At 46.5% G+C, this 18,238-nt stretch overlaps 1 protein-coding gene across 1 annotated transcript; it reads left to right on the top strand.

Annotated features, from left to right (window-relative positions):
• Window positions 1-356: 356 nt before the first annotated feature.
• Window positions 357-3,823, top strand: RRS1 (regulator of ribosome synthesis 1). Its single transcript, XM_075316327.1, has one exon. It carries the CDS (start codon window positions 388-390, stop codon window positions 1,396-1,398), a length of 1,011 nt encoding a protein of 336 aa, XP_075172442.1. The 5' UTR covers window positions 357-387; the 3' UTR covers window positions 1,399-3,823.
• Window positions 3,824-18,238: the final 14,415 nt, after the last annotated feature.

The following is an 18,238-nucleotide window of genomic DNA, read 5'->3' as shown; positions in this document are numbered from 1 at the left end:
TATATATATATATATATATATATATATATATATATATATATATATATATTATATATACATACACACACACACGATAAATGTTGTGTCTCTGTTGCATGTAAAGGGCAGGGACGACCTTTGACTTTTTTCTCCTACAATACAAGCCTTTCCAGTGACTGAGTTTGGTGGAACTACAAGTACCAGCCCCCCTGTTGCAGTCGGAGCCTCGGACACATTGTGCGGTGCGGCCCCTAGTGGCTATGAGTAGTATTGGCAGAGCCGTGTTACCTTTTCCTCATCACTTTATCCGCGAGCGTCACCGGAAGGAAACCTTTGACCTGAGGTACGTCACGTGCTCTTCCATGCTGGCCGCACGTGTTTCCGCTCGCTATTGCCTGTGCTGGAGACATGGCGGCTGCCACCATAGAGGAGGTGCTGGCCCAAGCGCAGAAGGATGAGGCGGACAAGCTGAGGCTCATCACCGTGACCAAGGAGCTGGAGCTGCAGTTTGATCTGGGGAACCTGCTGGCCGTGGACCCCAATGCTCCGGACGGTAAAGCCTGGCGGCAGCAGAGCAGAGCCGACTTCCTGCGCGCCCTCGCCCGGGATAACACGCAGCTCCTCATCAACCAGCTGTGGACGCTGCCGACCCAGCGGGTGCAGGAGAGCGTGGTCGCCACATTGCCGGAGCCCAGCACCCGCCTGCCCCGGGAGAAGCCTGCGCCCAAGCCCCGGGCTCCCACCCGCTGGGAGGAGTTCGCTAAACTGAAGGGCATCCAGAAGAAGAAGAAGACCAACCTGGTGTGGGACGAGGAGCACAAGGAGTGGCGGCGGCGCTGGGGCTACAAGAGGGCCAAGGATGGCACCAAGGACTGGCTGGTGGAGGTGCCCGGCAACGCAGACCCCAATGAGGACCAGTTCGCCAAGAGAATGAATGCCAAGAAGGAGCGAGTGGCCAAAAACGAACTGAACCGTCTTAGAAATGTGGCCCGGGCACACAAGGGTAAAGTACCCGGGGTAGGGCTCACCCCCACCAGCCAACCCTCCAAGGACCAGCTGGGCAAAGCCTTGCATGTGGCCAAGCGCTCCACCGCCTCACTGGGCAGGTTCCAGGACAAGTTACCCCATGAGAAGGAGCCAAGGAACACAGGCAAGAAAAGGAAGTTCCAGCCCCTGGTGGGAGACTTCGGGGCAGAGAGGAGCAAGCAGCTGGAGATCCTGAAGATCATGGACAGTAAGAAACCCAAGATGGATGTCACCAAAGCCGTCAACAAGCAGATGAGGCAGGAGGATGCCGAGGCCTCTGCCAAGAAGAGGAAGAAGTCCTCCAAGAAGGGCAAAGGGGGCAGAGACAGAGGGGGCCCCAAAAAGGGCAAAGGCAAGGCCCCCGCCAGGAGAGGGAAGGGGAAAAGAAAGTAGGAGAGACTTGTGATCCGACACTGGTAATGAAATGACCCCTGTGTTCCCCCGGCTGCAGGACGGAGCTGGGGATGCGCCACCCTCAGCGCTGAACTCATTTATCAACGTTTTGTATTTACAAATTTATTTTTGGAATTTGGGAGCTGATAATCATGTATATGGTAATATGTGCCCCCGCGGCGTAACTGCGGCATCCGGGCAATAAAGCACCTGAAGTCATTCTGTGCCTCAGTCTCTAACAGATACAGGTCCGGGTGGATGGAAATGTGAGTCCCATAAGGTTGGAGCGTCCTACAGAACTGTATGGTTTAGGCTGACTAATCCAGGCTGTCTGCACACGTGTGATTGTGATATGGGGTTTCTGACCTGAACGTCTGTTTTTTTAGTTTTCAACTTTAAAGGTAATCTGTCACCACTTTGACCTTTTTAAACTGTTTAATATGGGCATACAGGTAATGGGATGCTGAAAACGTCAGACCTGTATGCCTCATAGCAGATGTCGTGTTGCTGAAATATCTTATCGCTTTATGCTAATGAGGTCTTCCAGGCTGTGGGGCGTATGCTGCCCGGAAGATAACCCTGCCTCCTTGCTCCTTTAGCATCATTTTTGACGTATATTATTGGCAGTCTGCCTGTTGTGTGTAAGACCTGCTCAGTAAATTTCTTGACATTAGCCTGTATTGTTTTGCTGTCCGAAGGGCATTGTCTTCATTAACTGTTATTCGCAGGCAATGGGGAGTCATTGCTACTTCTAGTCCAGTGATCCCCACCGCCTTGTGGATAGTTGCTCTCCCTACTTCCTTCATAGCATGGTACAAAACAGTGTAACATCGGGACATTTACTGCACAGGTGCAGGATTTCAGAGCCGGAACTACACATCAGTAGGTGGCAAAAATGATGCTAATGAAGTGTGGATGCAGGGCTATCTTCTAGGCAGCATACGCCCCATAGCCTGGAAGAACTCATTAACCTAAAGTGATGATATTTCAACAAGGCATCTATTAGGCAGATAGGATACACTATTGTCAGCATCATATTATGCTGGGTTCACACACAGCAACAGCGACAACGACGTCGCTGTTACGTAACCATTTTCTGTGACGCAACAGCGACCTAGTAAGTCGCTGTTATGATTGCTGCTTAGCTGTCAAACACAGCAGACGCAGCAACGATCATAAGGACACGCGTCGCTGTGGAAGCCATGCTGCACTTGGTAACTAAGGTAAATATCGGGTAACCATTACCCGATATTTACCTTGGTTACCAGCGCACACGCTTAGCACTGGCTCCCTGCTCTCCTAGCCAGGGTACACATCGGGTTAATTACCCGATGTGTACTCCAGCTCCATCTACGTGTGCAGGGAGCCAGCGGTGTGCTCTCACGCTGCCAGTGGCGGCTCCCTGCTCATGTAGCTGGAGTACACATCGGGTAATTAACCCGATGTGTACTGTGACTAGGGGAGCAGGGAGCTGGCACTGGCAGCGTGAGAGCCGCGGTGCTAGTAACTAATGTAAATATCGGGTAACAAAGGAAAGGGCTTCTTGGTTACCTGATGTTTACCTTGGTTACAGCTTACCGCAGGTTGCCAGACGCTGGCTCCTGCTCGCTTCAGTTCGTCGCTCCCTCGCTGTCACACACAGCGATGTGTGCTTCACAGCGGGAGAGCAACGAGCAAAAAATGAAGCAGGACCTCACAGCAGGGGCCGGGTCGTTGCTGGATGTCACACACAGCAACAGCGACAGGACGTCTCTACTAAGTCACAGAAAATGGTGACATAGCAGCGACGTCATTGTTGCCGTCGCTGTGTGTGACACCACCTTTACCTGTATGCCCATATTAATAGGTTAGAAAGGTCAAAGTAGTGACGGATTCCCTATCAACTCCTTCCCACTGTGGCCAATTTATAATTTGTTTAGGTTTTTGGTGTTTTTTTTTGGTTTTTTTTTTAAACCCCCTCTTGGTCATTACATATATATCTTTTGTCACCTTAGCCATATGTGGCTTGTCTTCTGGTGGCCAGATTGGAGTTCTAAATACCATACAGTGTACTGGAAAATGGGGGAAAAGAATATCCAAATGTGATGAAAAGGAAAAAATAAATGCAATTCCTCCACTAGCTTTTGGGGTTTGTTTTTACAGCATTCATTGTGTAATTAAAATAATTGAACATCTACATCACATCGAAATGCAGCTCAAGGGGTTATAATTAATAAAATCAGCCGTTACTCGCCCCCCAGGTCCAGCTCTGCTGCAGAAAATCACAGCACTGAAACTGGAAGTAACAGCTGATATTTTAATCTGGGCATGAAGTTATAATTATAAACTTGGAAGGGTTTATTTTTTTAATTTTATTGTAGATTTCTTAAAGTGAACCTGTGAAGTGCAATATGCAAACATAGCCACGAGCAGTTCTGGGTGCATATTGCTAATCCCTGCCTATCCGTCCATGTATCTAGTAGCATAGATAAAGAGATCTATAGAAAAAGTATTTCTAAAGATCTTTATAATATGCTAATGAGCACAGGGACTAGTCACAAGTGTGTTAGTTCCTGCGCTCATTCCGCCCTCTTGGCATGTTAGTTCGCCCACAGTGACATGCTAACATGCTATTCAATTCAGTGGTGACACACGTACCTGTGTCCGCTGTCAGCTGCTGATACAAAGTCCAGGCACTTCTGATCATGCACACTAGACCTCTCTGAAGCTGGGACACGTACACCAAGCTTCATAGTGCACATGACTGGAAGTGCAGGACATTCAGATCAGTGGTGACAGCGGACACAGGTACGTGCGTTACCGCTGATGACGCTGCATTGAATAGCATGTTTGCACATCCCTGTGGGCGTGCTATTATGCTAAGAGTGAAATGAGCGCAGGAACTAACACCCTTGCGACTAGTCCCTGCGCTCATTAGCATATAGTAAAAGAGCTTTAGAAATACTTTTTCTTAAGATCTCTTTCTGTATGCTACTAGATACAGAGATAGTTAGGCAGGGATAAAGGCCACGTCTCACTAAGCAACATCGCTGCTACATCACAAAAGTCGTTCCTCAGCAGCGATGATGCTAGCGATGTTGCTGTGTGTGACATCCAGCAACAACCTGGCCCCTGCTGTGAGGTCGTTGGTTGTTGCTGAATGTCCTGGACCATTTTTTAGTTGTTGCTGTCCCGCTGTGAAGCACACATCGCTGTGTGTGACAGCGACAGAGCAACAACTAAATGTGCAGGCAGCAGGAGCCGGCTTCTGCGGACGCTGTAACCAAGGTAAATATCGGGTAACCAAGAAGCCCTTACCTTGGTTACCCGATATTTACCGTCGTTACCAGCGTCCACCGCTCTTACGCTGTCAGTGCTGGCTCCCTGCACACATAGCCAGACTACACATCGGGTAATTAACCCGATGTGTACTCTGGCTAGGAGTGCAGGGAGCCAGCGCTAAGCGGTGTGCGCTAATAACCAAGGTAAATATCGGGTTGGTTACCCAATATTTACCTTAGTTACCAAGCGCTGCATCGCTTCCACGCGTTGCTGGGGGCTGGTCACTGGTTGCTGGTGAGATCTGCCTGTTTAACACCAGCAACCCATGTAGCAACGCTCCAGCGATCCCTGCCAGGTCAGGTTGCTGGTGGGATCGCTGGAGCGTCGCTTAGTGTGACGGTACCTTTAGAATATGTACCCAGAACTGCTCATGCTTCTGGGTGCAAATTGCACCTGACCGGTTCCCTTTAAAATAACAAGTTGTGACACTGTAAGTCATATTAAAGGGAATCGATCAGCAGGTTTTTGCGATTTCATCTGAAAGCAGCAGAACGTAGGGAAAGCGACTGAATCCAACAATGTAACACTTCGTTTACTGGATGCAGTTCTGACAGTTTTTAGATTTGGCAATGCAGCAGAGCCGAGAAAGCTAACCCTGCCCAAGCCAGGCTCTCTGTCAGCATTACCCAAAATTATGGCTTTGGGGTTTTCGCTTTTTTTTTTCTTTCTTTCTTGCTATGTATAATGTTTATAGACAGTGAGCTGTAATTACAACAGGGGGTGTTGCAAGCTTGCTGACTTGGGGGTACTTCTCACATAGCGAGATCGCTGCTGAGTCACGGTTTTTGTGACGCACCAGTGACCTCATTAACGATCTCGCTGTGTGTGACACTGAGCAGCGATCTGGCCCCTGCTGTGAAATCGCTGCTCGTTACACACAGTGCTAGTTCATTTTTTTGACGTTGCTTTCCCGCTGTGAAGCACACATTGCTGTGTGTGACGAGAGAGCAATGATCTGAATGTGCAGGGAGCGGGCGTCTGGCAGCCTGTGGTAAGCTGTAACCACGGTAAACATCGGGTAACCAAGGGAAGCCCTTTGTTGGTTACCCGATATTTACCTTGGTTGCTAGCGTCCGCCTCTCTCACGCTGCCAGTGCCGGCTCCCTGCACACGTAGCTGGAGTACAGATCGGGTAAATAAGCACAGCGGTTTGCTTATTAACCCGATGTGTACTCTGGCTAGGATTGCATGGAGCCAGCGCTAAGCGGTGTGTGCTGGTAACAAAGGTAAATATCGGGTATCCAAGCACTTGGTTACCCGATATTTACCTTAGTTACCAAGTGCAGCGTTGCTTCCACGCGTCGCTGCTGGCTGGGGGCTGGTCGCTAGTTAGATCTGCCTGATTGACAGCTCACCAGCGATCCTGACCAGGTCATATCGCTGGTGGGGATCGCTGGAGCGTCGCTAAAGTGTGACGGTAGCCTTAGTCCAGTAATGATAATCTCCTGAAGCTAAAATAAACATTGCAGGTAAACTGCACACAATGTGAAGAGACACTGAGATCTGTTAACCCCTATAGCATGTTGTCAGTTTACATAGTAGAAATCTGCTGACAACTTCCCATTTACCACATGTAAGAAAAGGGTGAAAAAAAAGCAATGAAGTTCTGTAGGAGAAAATGACCATATACTGTCTGTAAAAACTAATTACAGCATTCTGCTATTTTGAAAAGGAAAAACCTGCCAAAAATCTGCAGCGCATGTGACCAGTTTATTATTTATTATAGCGCCATCAATTTCATGGCGCTTTACATGTGAAAGGGGTGTACATAATATGGACAAGTAGAATAATCAAACAATACAAGCCACAGACTGGGACAGGAGGAGAGGTCCCTGCCCGCGAGGGCTCACAGTCTACACTCCCAGCAAATATCTGACCAGTGTATATTTGTCATAGATGCCATAAAGAATGCTGTGTATTTACCTTTTAGGTTATGTGTATAGAATCTACCTGAAAGACAACGTGTGCACGTACCCTAAATATAAACACAGCGGTTTTGGCAATAAAGGAACATCAAGATAATGAACTTGCATAAGGCCTCATTCACACATCAGCATTTCATCAATATTTTTAGGCCCAAACCAGGAATGTCTCCAAATCACTGAACAGGTGTCACTTTCAATTCTAGTTTTTCTCTGTAGCTGCACTCCTGGCTTTGGCATACAAACTGATGGAAAATACTGGCGTGTGAATGAGGCCTAATGCAGTGTAAGGCTGGACGTCCACTTATGTATGACTCGCAGAAGTCTCTCATGGCAGCACACTTTCCTGACAGGAGCTGGTCGGCTGCATGTATTTCTGTGCAGCTGAGACGCTCGTGTGCGGAGAGTGCAGTTGTGATGGGTGATACCAATGTGAGACTCATACACAAGTGGAACTCCGGCCTTAAAGCGCACCAATCACTAGGATTTTTCTATATAAACTAAAGCCAGTGCTATACTGACACTATCATGTTGATTCTATACATACCTTTAGTGGTCAGATTGGATGTATAGTTTTTGAAATACAGGCAAGTAAAGTTACAGAAATGTACAGATTTTTGATTGGCAGCAGCTGCCGCATAGCTAATATGTGGTCGGGTTTTGCTATATATTCCCGCCCCTGTCTGCTTCCCAGCCTCTGTAGATGTTAGACTGTATGGGCTGCATTTCTACCAGGCCCTTATGTGACAGAAATTACATACCTGGAAGAAGCCCATACAGTCTAGCATCTACAGAGGCCAGGCAGCAGACAGGGACGGGAATAGATGGCAAAACCCAACCCATATATTAGATATTCCGCAATTGCTGCCAATCAAATAACAGGGCAATTGTGTAACTTTACTTGCCTGTATTTCAAAACCTATACATCCAATCTGACAACTAAAGGTATGTATAGAATCAGCCTGATAGTGCCAGTATAGCACTGAATTTAGGTTATATACGAACATCCTGGTGATTCGTGCGCTTTAATGACTTGCTGTCTGTATATTTCATCTCTTGTAACTATTTCTAGTTGCCTCAAAAGTCATGAAGTGGTTAAAGCACTACTCTTGAGGTTTGTTTTTTTTTTCTAGTGCTTTAGTAGAGCTGTAAGGGCTAGGACACACAGCGAGTAAAACGAGCCGAGTGGAAAGCAATTAAAAAAAGAAAATCAGCATTCCAATCGGACCAATGTTACTCTATGGGGTTGCTCCCATCTGTGATTTTTTTTTTTTTTTTTTTTCCTTTTCTCAGCCCTAAAGGTGGTGTCACACATAGCGACGACAACGACGTCGCTGCTAAGTCAACATTTTCTGTGACGTAGCAGCGACGTCCCGTCGCTGTCTCTGACATCCATCAACGACCTGGCCCCTGCTGTGAGGTCGCCGGTCGTTGCTGAATGTCCTGCTTCATTTTTTGGATGTTGCTCTCCCGCTGTGAAGCACACATCGCTGTGTGTGACAGCGAGAGAGCGACGAACTGAAGCGAGCAGGGAGCCGGTGTCTGGCAGCCTGCGGTAAGCTGTAACCACGGTAAACATCGGGTATCCAAGAAGCCCTTTCCTTGGTTACCCGATATTTACCTTAGTTACTAGCATCCGCCGCTCTCACGCTGCCAGTCCCTGCTCCCTGCATACATAGCTGGAGTACACATCGGGTAATTAACCCAATGTGTACTCTGGCTAGGAGTGCAGGGAACAGGGAGCCGGCACTAGAGAGCGGCGGACGCTAGTAACTAAGGTAAATAAGTGCTTTCCTTGGTTACCCGATATTTACCTTAGTTACGCTTCCACGCGTCGCTGGGGGCTGGTCGCTGGTGAGATCTGCCTGTTTGACAGCTCACCAGCGACCATGTAACGACGCAGCAGCGATCCTGATAAGGTCAGATCGCTGGTCGTGATCGCTGCTGCGTCGCTATGTGTGACACCACCTTAATCGAACAGAGAAAACGTAAAAAATTGTATCCGATGCTCTCACATTCGTGTCCTCAGTCTAAAGGCCGCTTTACATGTTGCGACATCGCTCAAGCGATCTCGTTGGGGTCACAGAATTTGTGACTCACATCTCGCTGCTTTAGCGATGTCGTTGCGTGTGACACCTAAGCGATTTTTGAATCGTCGCAAAAACGTTCAAAATCGCTCATCGGTGACATGCCCCCCTATTCTCGATTATCGCTGCAGCTAGCGATGTAGTTCCTCGTTGCTGCGGCAGCACACATCGCTATGTGTGACACCGCAGGAACGAGGAACCTCACCTTACCTGCGCCCGCCGGCAATGAGGAAGGAAGGAGGTGGGCAAGATGTTACATCCCGCTCATCTCCACCCCTCCTCTGCTATTGGGCGGCGGTTCAGTGACGCTGCTGTGACGTCGCTGTGACGCTGAACGAACCGCCCCCTTAGAAAGGAGGCGGTTCACCGGTCACAGCCACGTCGCTAGGCAGGTAAGTAGTGTGACGGGTCTGCACGATGTTGTGCGCCATGGGCAGCGATTTGCCCGTGTCGCACAACCGATGGGGGCGGGTACGCACGCTAGCGATATCGGTCACGTTATCGCAGCGTGTAAAGCGGCCTTAAGGGTAGGATTTCACTTGCGAGAGACTTGATCGGATCTTACATCACATCTCTCGGGACGGCCTGTCTCTCTCCCGACAGGAGTGGGTCATCTGCATCTATTTCAATGCAGCTGAGATGCTCCTGTCGGGAAAGAGGCAGGCCGTCCCGGGCGATGCGAGATACGATCAAGTCTCACAAGTGAAATCCTACCCTAAATCTAAGGGTATGTGCGCACTAGGCGTTTTTTTCATGCTGCGTTTTTGTGCGTTTTTGTCCCAAAAAACGCACCCGCAGCTAATAAACGCGACAAACGCATGCGTTTTTACCGCGATTTGGTGCGTGTTTTGCTGCGTTTTTACTCACTGCGTTTTTAATCAGTGCACAATGCCATTAAAGATTGTTGATGAAAAAAAAAAAAGTCTGTCATTTCCTTCTTCAAAATGTTCATTGTATGCAGGAGAGCAGACAGCAGCTGCAGAACTACAAGGCTCAGCATCCTCCATCCAGGACTGTATGCAGGAGTTTTTTGCCCAAAAAGAAAAAAAAAATGACGTGGGCTTCACTATATTTTTGTATGCTAGCCAGGTACAGCAGGCAGGTACAGGCTGCCCCCAATCCCCAGCTGCCTATTTGTACCCGGCTGGGAATCAAAAATATAGGGAAGTTTTTTTTTTTTGGTTTTTTTTTTCATGAGTTTCAAGAAATAATTAAAAAAAAAAAATGACATAGGCTTCGCCCAATTTTTGAGTCCAGCCAGGTACAACTAGGCAGCTGGGGATTGAAATCCGCAGTGCAGAGTGCCCAAGCTTTCTGGGCACCCCCGCTGCGAATTGCAGTCCGCAGCCACCCCAGAAAATGGCGCTTTCATAGAAGCGCCATCTTCTGGCACTGTATCCAACTCTTCCAGCTGCCCTGATGCCGGGTGGCTCGCTGGGTAATAATGGAGTTAGGGCTAGCTGTATATTATCCGCTGGCCCTAAGCCCGAAATTCATGGTGTCACGCCAATATTAGACATGGCCACCATGAATTTCTAGTAATGATAAAAAAAAAACACAACACACAGAAAAATATTTTTATTAGAAATAAAACACAACACAATTAGTGATTCCATCTTTATTGAAATAAAGAACCCCCCTCCGCAGTAATCCTGGGTCAAGGGTCCCGCGCCGTCCAATACGGATCCAATATCATCTGATCGGTTTGCTGGAAGGCAAACCGATCAGATGATGTGTCAGGTTAAAGGACGTGAATCACATGACACATCAGCTGATTGTATAAAAGCCGATTATACAATCAGCTGATGCATCAGTAGAAAAAAAAATAAATAAATACTCACGTCTGTGCTGATTACCGGCAGCTCCTGGAGCGATCGGATGAGAGTCTGATCCTGTCCCATCGCTGCAGGAGCTGCCGGTAATCAGCTGATTAAGTCCCCTGATGGCAGGATCAGCTGATAGCCGGCCGGGCGCGAAAAAGCCCGCGACACCGCGAGAATTACGATCAGTTGATGCGTCAGGTGACTGTATCAGGTGATCCACCGCCAGGTCCTGCAAGCTTCGTACGTGCCCCGGGGAGACTGCACACAGCCAGAGCGGCGGTACCGGGACAGGAGGTGGGAGCGGGCATGGCACCGGGACCTGCAGACAGGTGAGTATATATGACATTTTTTTTTTTTTTCTACTGTTCACTTTTGTTTTCGCCGCTGCCTCCACCTCCCGCCCAGACATGGTGCCGCACGGAGCTGACATGGCACCGGGCGGGTTGTGGACGCAGTGGTGACGGTACCGGGAGGATTCATGCTTCTGTGTTTACTAACAAAAGGAATCCTCTTCCTGTACACGTCATTTTACTGCCCACCCCTTGCGTTTATAGCTGCGTTTTTAGTCATAGAAACGCAGCTATATGCGTTTTTCATTGCGTTGTTGAACATCTCATTGAACTCAATGGGTGAAAAACGCAGTGAAAAACGCTGAAATAATTGACATGCTGCTTTTTTGTGGTCCCCACAAAAACACAGCTACAAAAAACGCTGTGTGCGGACAGCACTTATGAAAACCCATAGACATTGTTGGGGAAGCATTGTCCCTGCGTTTTCAGCACAAAAATGCGGTAAAAAACGCCTAACTGCTGGCTGGAAGAGCGAGCTTGAGACTAGAGTGGCTGAATCAACCCTAAATGAAAAAACTGTCTACTGCGAGTCTTTTGTTAGGACCTGTCTGAGGCCGTCGACTCAAAAAGGCTTCCTAGGACAGACTTGACACTAGCCACTCTATCCTACAGATTCCAAAGGAACCCTGACCTTCACTTTTACACCCCTGTACAGAGATAGAGACTTACCACAGGCAATGGGTTGCATCTACAGAGTAGCTGCTGGCCGGAGGAGCGAGCTTGAGGCTAGTGGTTGATTCAACAATAAGTTAAATATAACAAACGAAAAGGCAACGGTATTTATCTGCCCAGGTCACAGAAACTGATGCACTAACAGGATACAGTAGCTCTCCTTGATATAGATGAAGGCAGCACAGGGGCAAAATACTGATGAGACAACCACTCACAACCTACCAATTCATGGAGGGGGTGATTGCTCAGTATTAAAATTGCACAGGCATTAATTATACTTGTATACGAGACTGGTAATTTAGTGCACAGTGCACCTGGCTTACAGTCTATTACTGAAGCCCCTACTATTAGATCAAATGGACTTCCCAGCACTCTATCATTGCACTCCAACAGGACAGACAACATACCCAGCACTCTATCATACCTCCCAACCGTCCTGGATTCTGTGAGACTGTCCCGATTTACATCTGCTCTGGGTTTTCAGGACAGCTGGGACTCAAACTCATGAACTCATTGTCCATAGGCAGCAGCTCTACCGCAGACCTACTTCCTCTATTGAAAAACATAGGAAGATTTGGCAATCTTGACCTCTGTAGTGCAGTAGAGAAACAGAACCAGATCATTCAGCTACAAGTATGGATGAATGGATGGATTTAGATAGATATTGCATCTCTTTGTAGGTGAAGGAAAGAGTCAGATTCATTTGTTCCCATAAAACTACTATAAAGAAATGAGGAAAAAAAATACAAATAGATATAAAAAAAAATTTCTTTATTTTCACCACCTTGGATTCAAACCAGTAACTTTCAAACATGTATCCAGCAGCCCTTAGCTGGTGAACCACAAGGAACAATGATGTAAGAGGGAGGATTTTATATAGATGAACTTACAATGCAACCTCTGATTACAAGCTGATCACACAGGGTACAGAGCTCCATTGTACAGAGCAGCATCTCTATGTTCTGTATTCTAGAGGGAGAAGAAAAGAGATTTTTCTTTTCTTCTAATAAAATTACTAAAATTAAAAAAAAATAGAATAATGTCATTTTATTACTTTTTTTTATAAAATAATAAACATCATAAATCAGCAAATAACATGGACATATTTGGTGTCTCTGTAATTGTAACGACCCGAACAAGACAGCGATCAGATTATTTAAGGGGATCGGTAAATGGCGTAAAAAAAAAACAACAAATGGTGCAATTTATTATTTTTCTTTATTAAAACCCATAAAAAAATTAAATAAAAATGTATTATTGAGGCCGTGTTCCCACGTAGCATAAATAATGCATTTTTTTCTGCAGGTGTTATTATTATTATTATTATTATTAATAACTAGCTATACTACCCGGCTTCGCCCGAGTTAATAACTGTTGTTAACAAAATAGAATGTATTAACAAAAATTTATTCTGCACACAAAAACCACAAAACAAATAGATAAAAATGTAATTATTAAAAGGCAAAAACTAAGCTAATAGAAGCATTTCACAACATATATTTCAACACCACAGATATTCTACACAGATTTAACTAAATTTGCCAAGTAATGTGCTCCATCTGTCTCTTTCCCCGTCTGTCTCTTTCCCCGTCTGTCTCTTTCCCCGTCTGTCTCTTTCCCCGTCTGTCTCCCCACCGACATCTTATTACCTCACATATAAGCTTCTTATACTATGGATATCTTTTGTTCCTATAGCAACCAATCACAGCTCCTATTAATAACCTGTAGTTCCAGGCTCCATTTACTTTAATGGAGCCATGTTTTTTGGAGAGCAACTGTAAAGCGCGGGGTTACATTTTCCTGTCAAAACATAGTCTACGACGTTCCCTGGGTCACATGAGGTATCTGTGCAAAATTTCGTGATTGTAAATGCGACGGTGCGGATACACTTTTCGTTTCATTTTTTCCCATTATGTAGATAGGGGCAAAATTGATTGGTAAATTGGAACGCGCAGGGTTAAAATTTCGCCTCACAACATAGCTTATGACGCTCTCGGGGTCCAGAAGTGTGAGTGAGCAAAATTTTGTGGCTGTAGCTGCGACGGTGCAGATGCCAATCCCGGACACACACCCACACACACACACACAGCTTTATATATTAGATAAATAATGGAGAAAAAGCATACAAAATGCAGCAAAAATGGATTGTGTAGTTTGGTGCGGAGAGCAGCAGAAACCCCCCCCCCAGAATTTATGCAACGTGTGAACACGGCCTTAGGCTATGTGCGCACGTTGCGTACTAGCCCTGCAGAAATTTCTGCAGCGATCTGAAGAGCACATGTGCGCTTTAGATCGCTGCAGAAATGTCCGTAGTGAGCGCCGATTCCATGCGCTCTGCCTGCAGCTCCTCCCATAGACAGAGCAGGAGCTGCCGGCAAAGCGCAGGAAAGAAGTGACATGTCACTTCTTTTTGCGCAGCGCTTCGGCAGTAGCCGAAGCGCTGCGCTCTGAGACGCCACGTGCGCACGGCCCCTGCACAATCTCCATAGACTGTGCAGGGGACGCAGGACGCATGCAGTTACGCTGCACTGCAAAGCGCAGCGTAACTGCATGAATTTACGCAACTTGCGCACATAGCCTAATAGACAGACATAAGCAATATGTCGTATAGTGACACATACAAAAGGAAGAAAATTTTGGCTGCTATGACTATGAAAGAACAGTCTGAGGCAACTGCTGAATGACCCTTACTGCCAAATGGGTGTGGCTAGAGGTGTGGCTAAAATTTGTAGCGGCGCGTGTAGCGCGCCACTCACTTTGTCTCTCTTTCCTTTCTTCAAAAGTTGGGAGGTATGCTCTATCATTGCACTCCACCGGGACAGACACCCTAGTTTACAAGACCAACATAGATGGGATTGGCTGAAATCAAGAATCATGTACATTAAAATATGATAAATAAATGAGGTATTGGTTAATATTTTGGCCAAAATACGCAAGCTCAAAACCCAACGTCCTCATTATTTTTTGAGTCCGTATACTAAAATTATGAGCAAAGCCACAGAAAAATTAAAATTTCCCAAAATTTCATAAGTTTAATATAGCAAAAAACTGGCAAAGATATTCATCTGCCCAGGTTACCGAATCTAATGCTGATGAGACAACCACTCACAACCTGCCAAATTATGGAGGGGTGATTGCTCAGTATTAACATTGCACACAGATAAGGCCTGTATAGGGCAGTGCCTGGCTTACAGCCTATTAGTGACACCCATAGTATTACATTAGGCGGGCTGCCCAACACTATCAGTGCACCCCACCATCACAGACACCCTAGTTTACAAGGCCAACATAGATGGGCTTGGCTGCATCCTTCATAAAGAGATATAACGTGCAAAAATATATAATAAATGTATGTGGCATGGGTCAATATTTTGGCCAAAATATACAAGCTCGCAACCCACGACAAGGGTCCTCATTATCTTGCGAGTCCCTACCTAAAATTAAATGCAAAGCCACAGAAAAAGGAATTAAAATTCCCTGAAAGCTCATAAGTTCAATATAGCAAGAAAAAACCCTAAATCTTTCTGTGGCTTTGCTTTTAATTCACCCTTAAAGGGGTTTTCCCATGAATAAAGTTAAACTTAATCAATTAAACAGGATCCCAGCTGATTCTTTTTGTGACGTAAAACATTTCCCTACTTGCTTTTAAAAATGTTTTACCTCAAAGAGAGAATAATTTACGATCAAGTCCTCCCCTGCCTAGGAGTATGATCAGACCATGTCCCTGTACGGTCAGACACGGCCATTACAGTAACAGGGGCACATATATAAGATTAACTCCGCACAGGAACATTTTTTTTAATTACATCCAATTATGGAAATTATTATTATTCCAAGATTTGATTAAAATTTATGTTAAAATTAAGTTTGCTCATGGGAAAACGCCTTTAACTAACTAAAGCTTTTTTCCCCCCTAAATGTTGGGATCTGTCTAAGGACGTCAGCTCAAAAAGGCTTCCTGGGATAGACTTGGAGCAAAACACTCCATTAATGCTGGTCCCAAAGAAACCCCGGCCTACACCCTTGAGCCTCAATACAAAGACAGTTTCATAGCTTTAAGGTTGAAAGACTTAAGTCCATCAAGTTCAGCCTAAAAGCTAATGTGTTGATCCAGAGGAAGGCAAAAACCCCATGAGGCAGATGCTAATTGCCCCATATTAGGGGAAAAATTCCTTCCCGACTCCACATACAGCAATCAGACTAGTTCCCTGGATCAACATCCCATAACAAAATCTAGTAACAATAACCTGCAATATTCTATTATTCACAAAAAGCACATATGCTATCCATGAACATTTTTCTTTCAGCCGGGGAAGTAATGGAGATGTCTGATAGACCCCTCTCCATTACTAACCCCCGGGGTTGATGCCAGCTGTCAATTCAAAGCTGACATCAACTGCAAAAGTATTAAACAGATTGCCACAACACAAGGGCAATCAAGAAAAGCCAGGCAAAGCACCAGAATGGCTGCATCTAATGCATGTGCCACTTCTGAGGTGACTGGGGGCTGCTATTTTAGGCTGGGAAGGGCCAAATAACCATGGACCTTACCAGCCTGATAATACCAACTCCCCGCTGTCTGCTTTGCCTTGGCTAGTTATAAACATAGGGGGAGCCCGCTCCATTTTTTTTAAAATTTATTAATTTTTGTTCACAGCAATCTTCCTCATGCAATAAAGTTTGTTAATTGGTTGCACTGCAGCCTTTCAACAAACTTTATTAGCAAACTAACAGCATTCAAATTCGGACAGAGTTTTTTTTAAAACTCTGTGTTGGAGTTCGAGCCCTGAACACCCAGTGTCTGGTATGATCCCCGAACTTTACAGTTCAGGTTCGCTCCTCTCCAATCATAACACAATTTGTTATAACTGACATGCAGACACTTAGCCAATATAATATTAGAACTTGTGAAATATTTTAATCTGGTACCTTGCAATTTAGTATAAGATATACCATATCTGTTGATAACAACACTCAAGGGTAATTCCCTTCAGTAATTAAGACAATGTCTCCAGCAACAGACAAGGACAATATACAAGACAAAATGAGATAAAAGTTCCCTCGCACTCCTAGACCTGAAGTGCTAAGATTAAGGGTACCGTCACACTTTAGCGACGCAGCAGCGATCCGACCAGCGATCTGACCTGGTTAGGATCGCTGCTGCATCGCTACATGGTCGCTGGTGAGCTGTCAAACAGGCAGATCTCACCAGCGACCAGTGACCAGCCCCCAGCCAGCAGCGACGTGCAAGCGACGCTGCGTTAGCACGGAGCCGGCGTCTGAAAGCTGCGGACACTGGTAACAAAGGTAAACATCGGGTATGGTTACCCGATGTTTACCTTAGTTACCAGCGCACACCGCTTAACTTAGCGTGTGCAGGGAGCAGGAGCCGGCACTGGCAGCGTGAGAGCTGCGGAGGCTGGTAACGAAGGTAAATATCGGGTAACCACCTTGGTTACCCGATGTTTACCTTGGTTACAGCTTACCGTAGGCTGTCAGACGCCGGCTCCTGCTCCCTTCACATTCAGGACTGTTGCTCTCTCGCTGTCACACACAGCGATGTGTGCTTATCAGCGGGAGAGCAACAATAAAAAAACGAACCAGGGCTGTGTGTAACGAGCAGCGATCTCACAGCAGGGGCCAGATCGCTGCTCAGTGTCACACACAGCGAGATCGCTAATGAGGTCACAAAAAACGTGACTCAGCAGCGATCTCAGTAGCGATCTCGCTGTGTGTGAAGTACCCCTAAGTCCAACGACACCGCCTCTTTATATCCAGAGACGTTCCAGTTCCTAAAATTAGCTATTCAGAGCACCACCGGCGCGGACTCTACTAACTCCACAGTGATCGTGACAAGGTCCCACTCGACCGCCGCAGGTGTGACAGTGCGTACAGGTCACGCTCAACCACCGCAGTTGTGACATCGCGTCCACTTTTGAAACGTGGAGGTTTCAGTCACCCAGTGTTACTAATAGAAATTCACATATAACAATACCTGTTCCTAAAATCAGCTATTCAGAGCACCACCGGCGCGGACTCTACTAACTCCACAGTGATCGTGACAAGGTCCCACTCGACCGCCGCAGGTGTGACAGTGCGTACAGGTCACGCTCAACCACCGCAGTTGTGACATCGCGTCCACTTTTGAAACGTGGAGGTTTCAGTCACTCAGTGTTACTAATAGAAATTCACATATAACAATACCTGTTCCTAAAATCAGCTATTCAGAGCACCACCGGCGCGGACTCTACTAACTCCACAGTGATCGTGACAAGGTCCCACTCGACCGCCGCAGGTGTGACAGTGCGTCCAGGTCCCACTCGACCACCGCAGTTGTGACCCCCGCGTCCACTTTTGAAACGTGGAGGTTTCAGTCACTCAGTGTTACTAATAGAAATTCACATATAGCAATACCTGTTCCAAAAATCAGCTATTCAGAGCACCATCGGCGCGGACTTTACTAACTCCACAGTGATAGTGACAAGGTCCCACTCGACCGCCGCAGGTGTGACATTGCGTACAGGTCACGCTCAACCACCGCAGTTGTGACCCCGCGTCCACTTTTAAAACGTGGAGATTTCAGTCACTCAGTGTTACTAATAGAAATTCACATATAACAATACCTGTTCCTAAAATCAGCTATTCAGAGCACCACCGGCCCAGAC

Source organism: Anomaloglossus baeobatrachus, chromosome 6 (assembly GCF_048569485.1).
Source record: "Anomaloglossus baeobatrachus isolate aAnoBae1 chromosome 6, aAnoBae1.hap1, whole genome shotgun sequence".
NCBI lineage: Eukaryota > Metazoa > Chordata > Amphibia > Anura > Aromobatidae > Anomaloglossus > Anomaloglossus baeobatrachus.
This window is presented reverse-complemented; position numbering and strand designations above follow the sequence as displayed.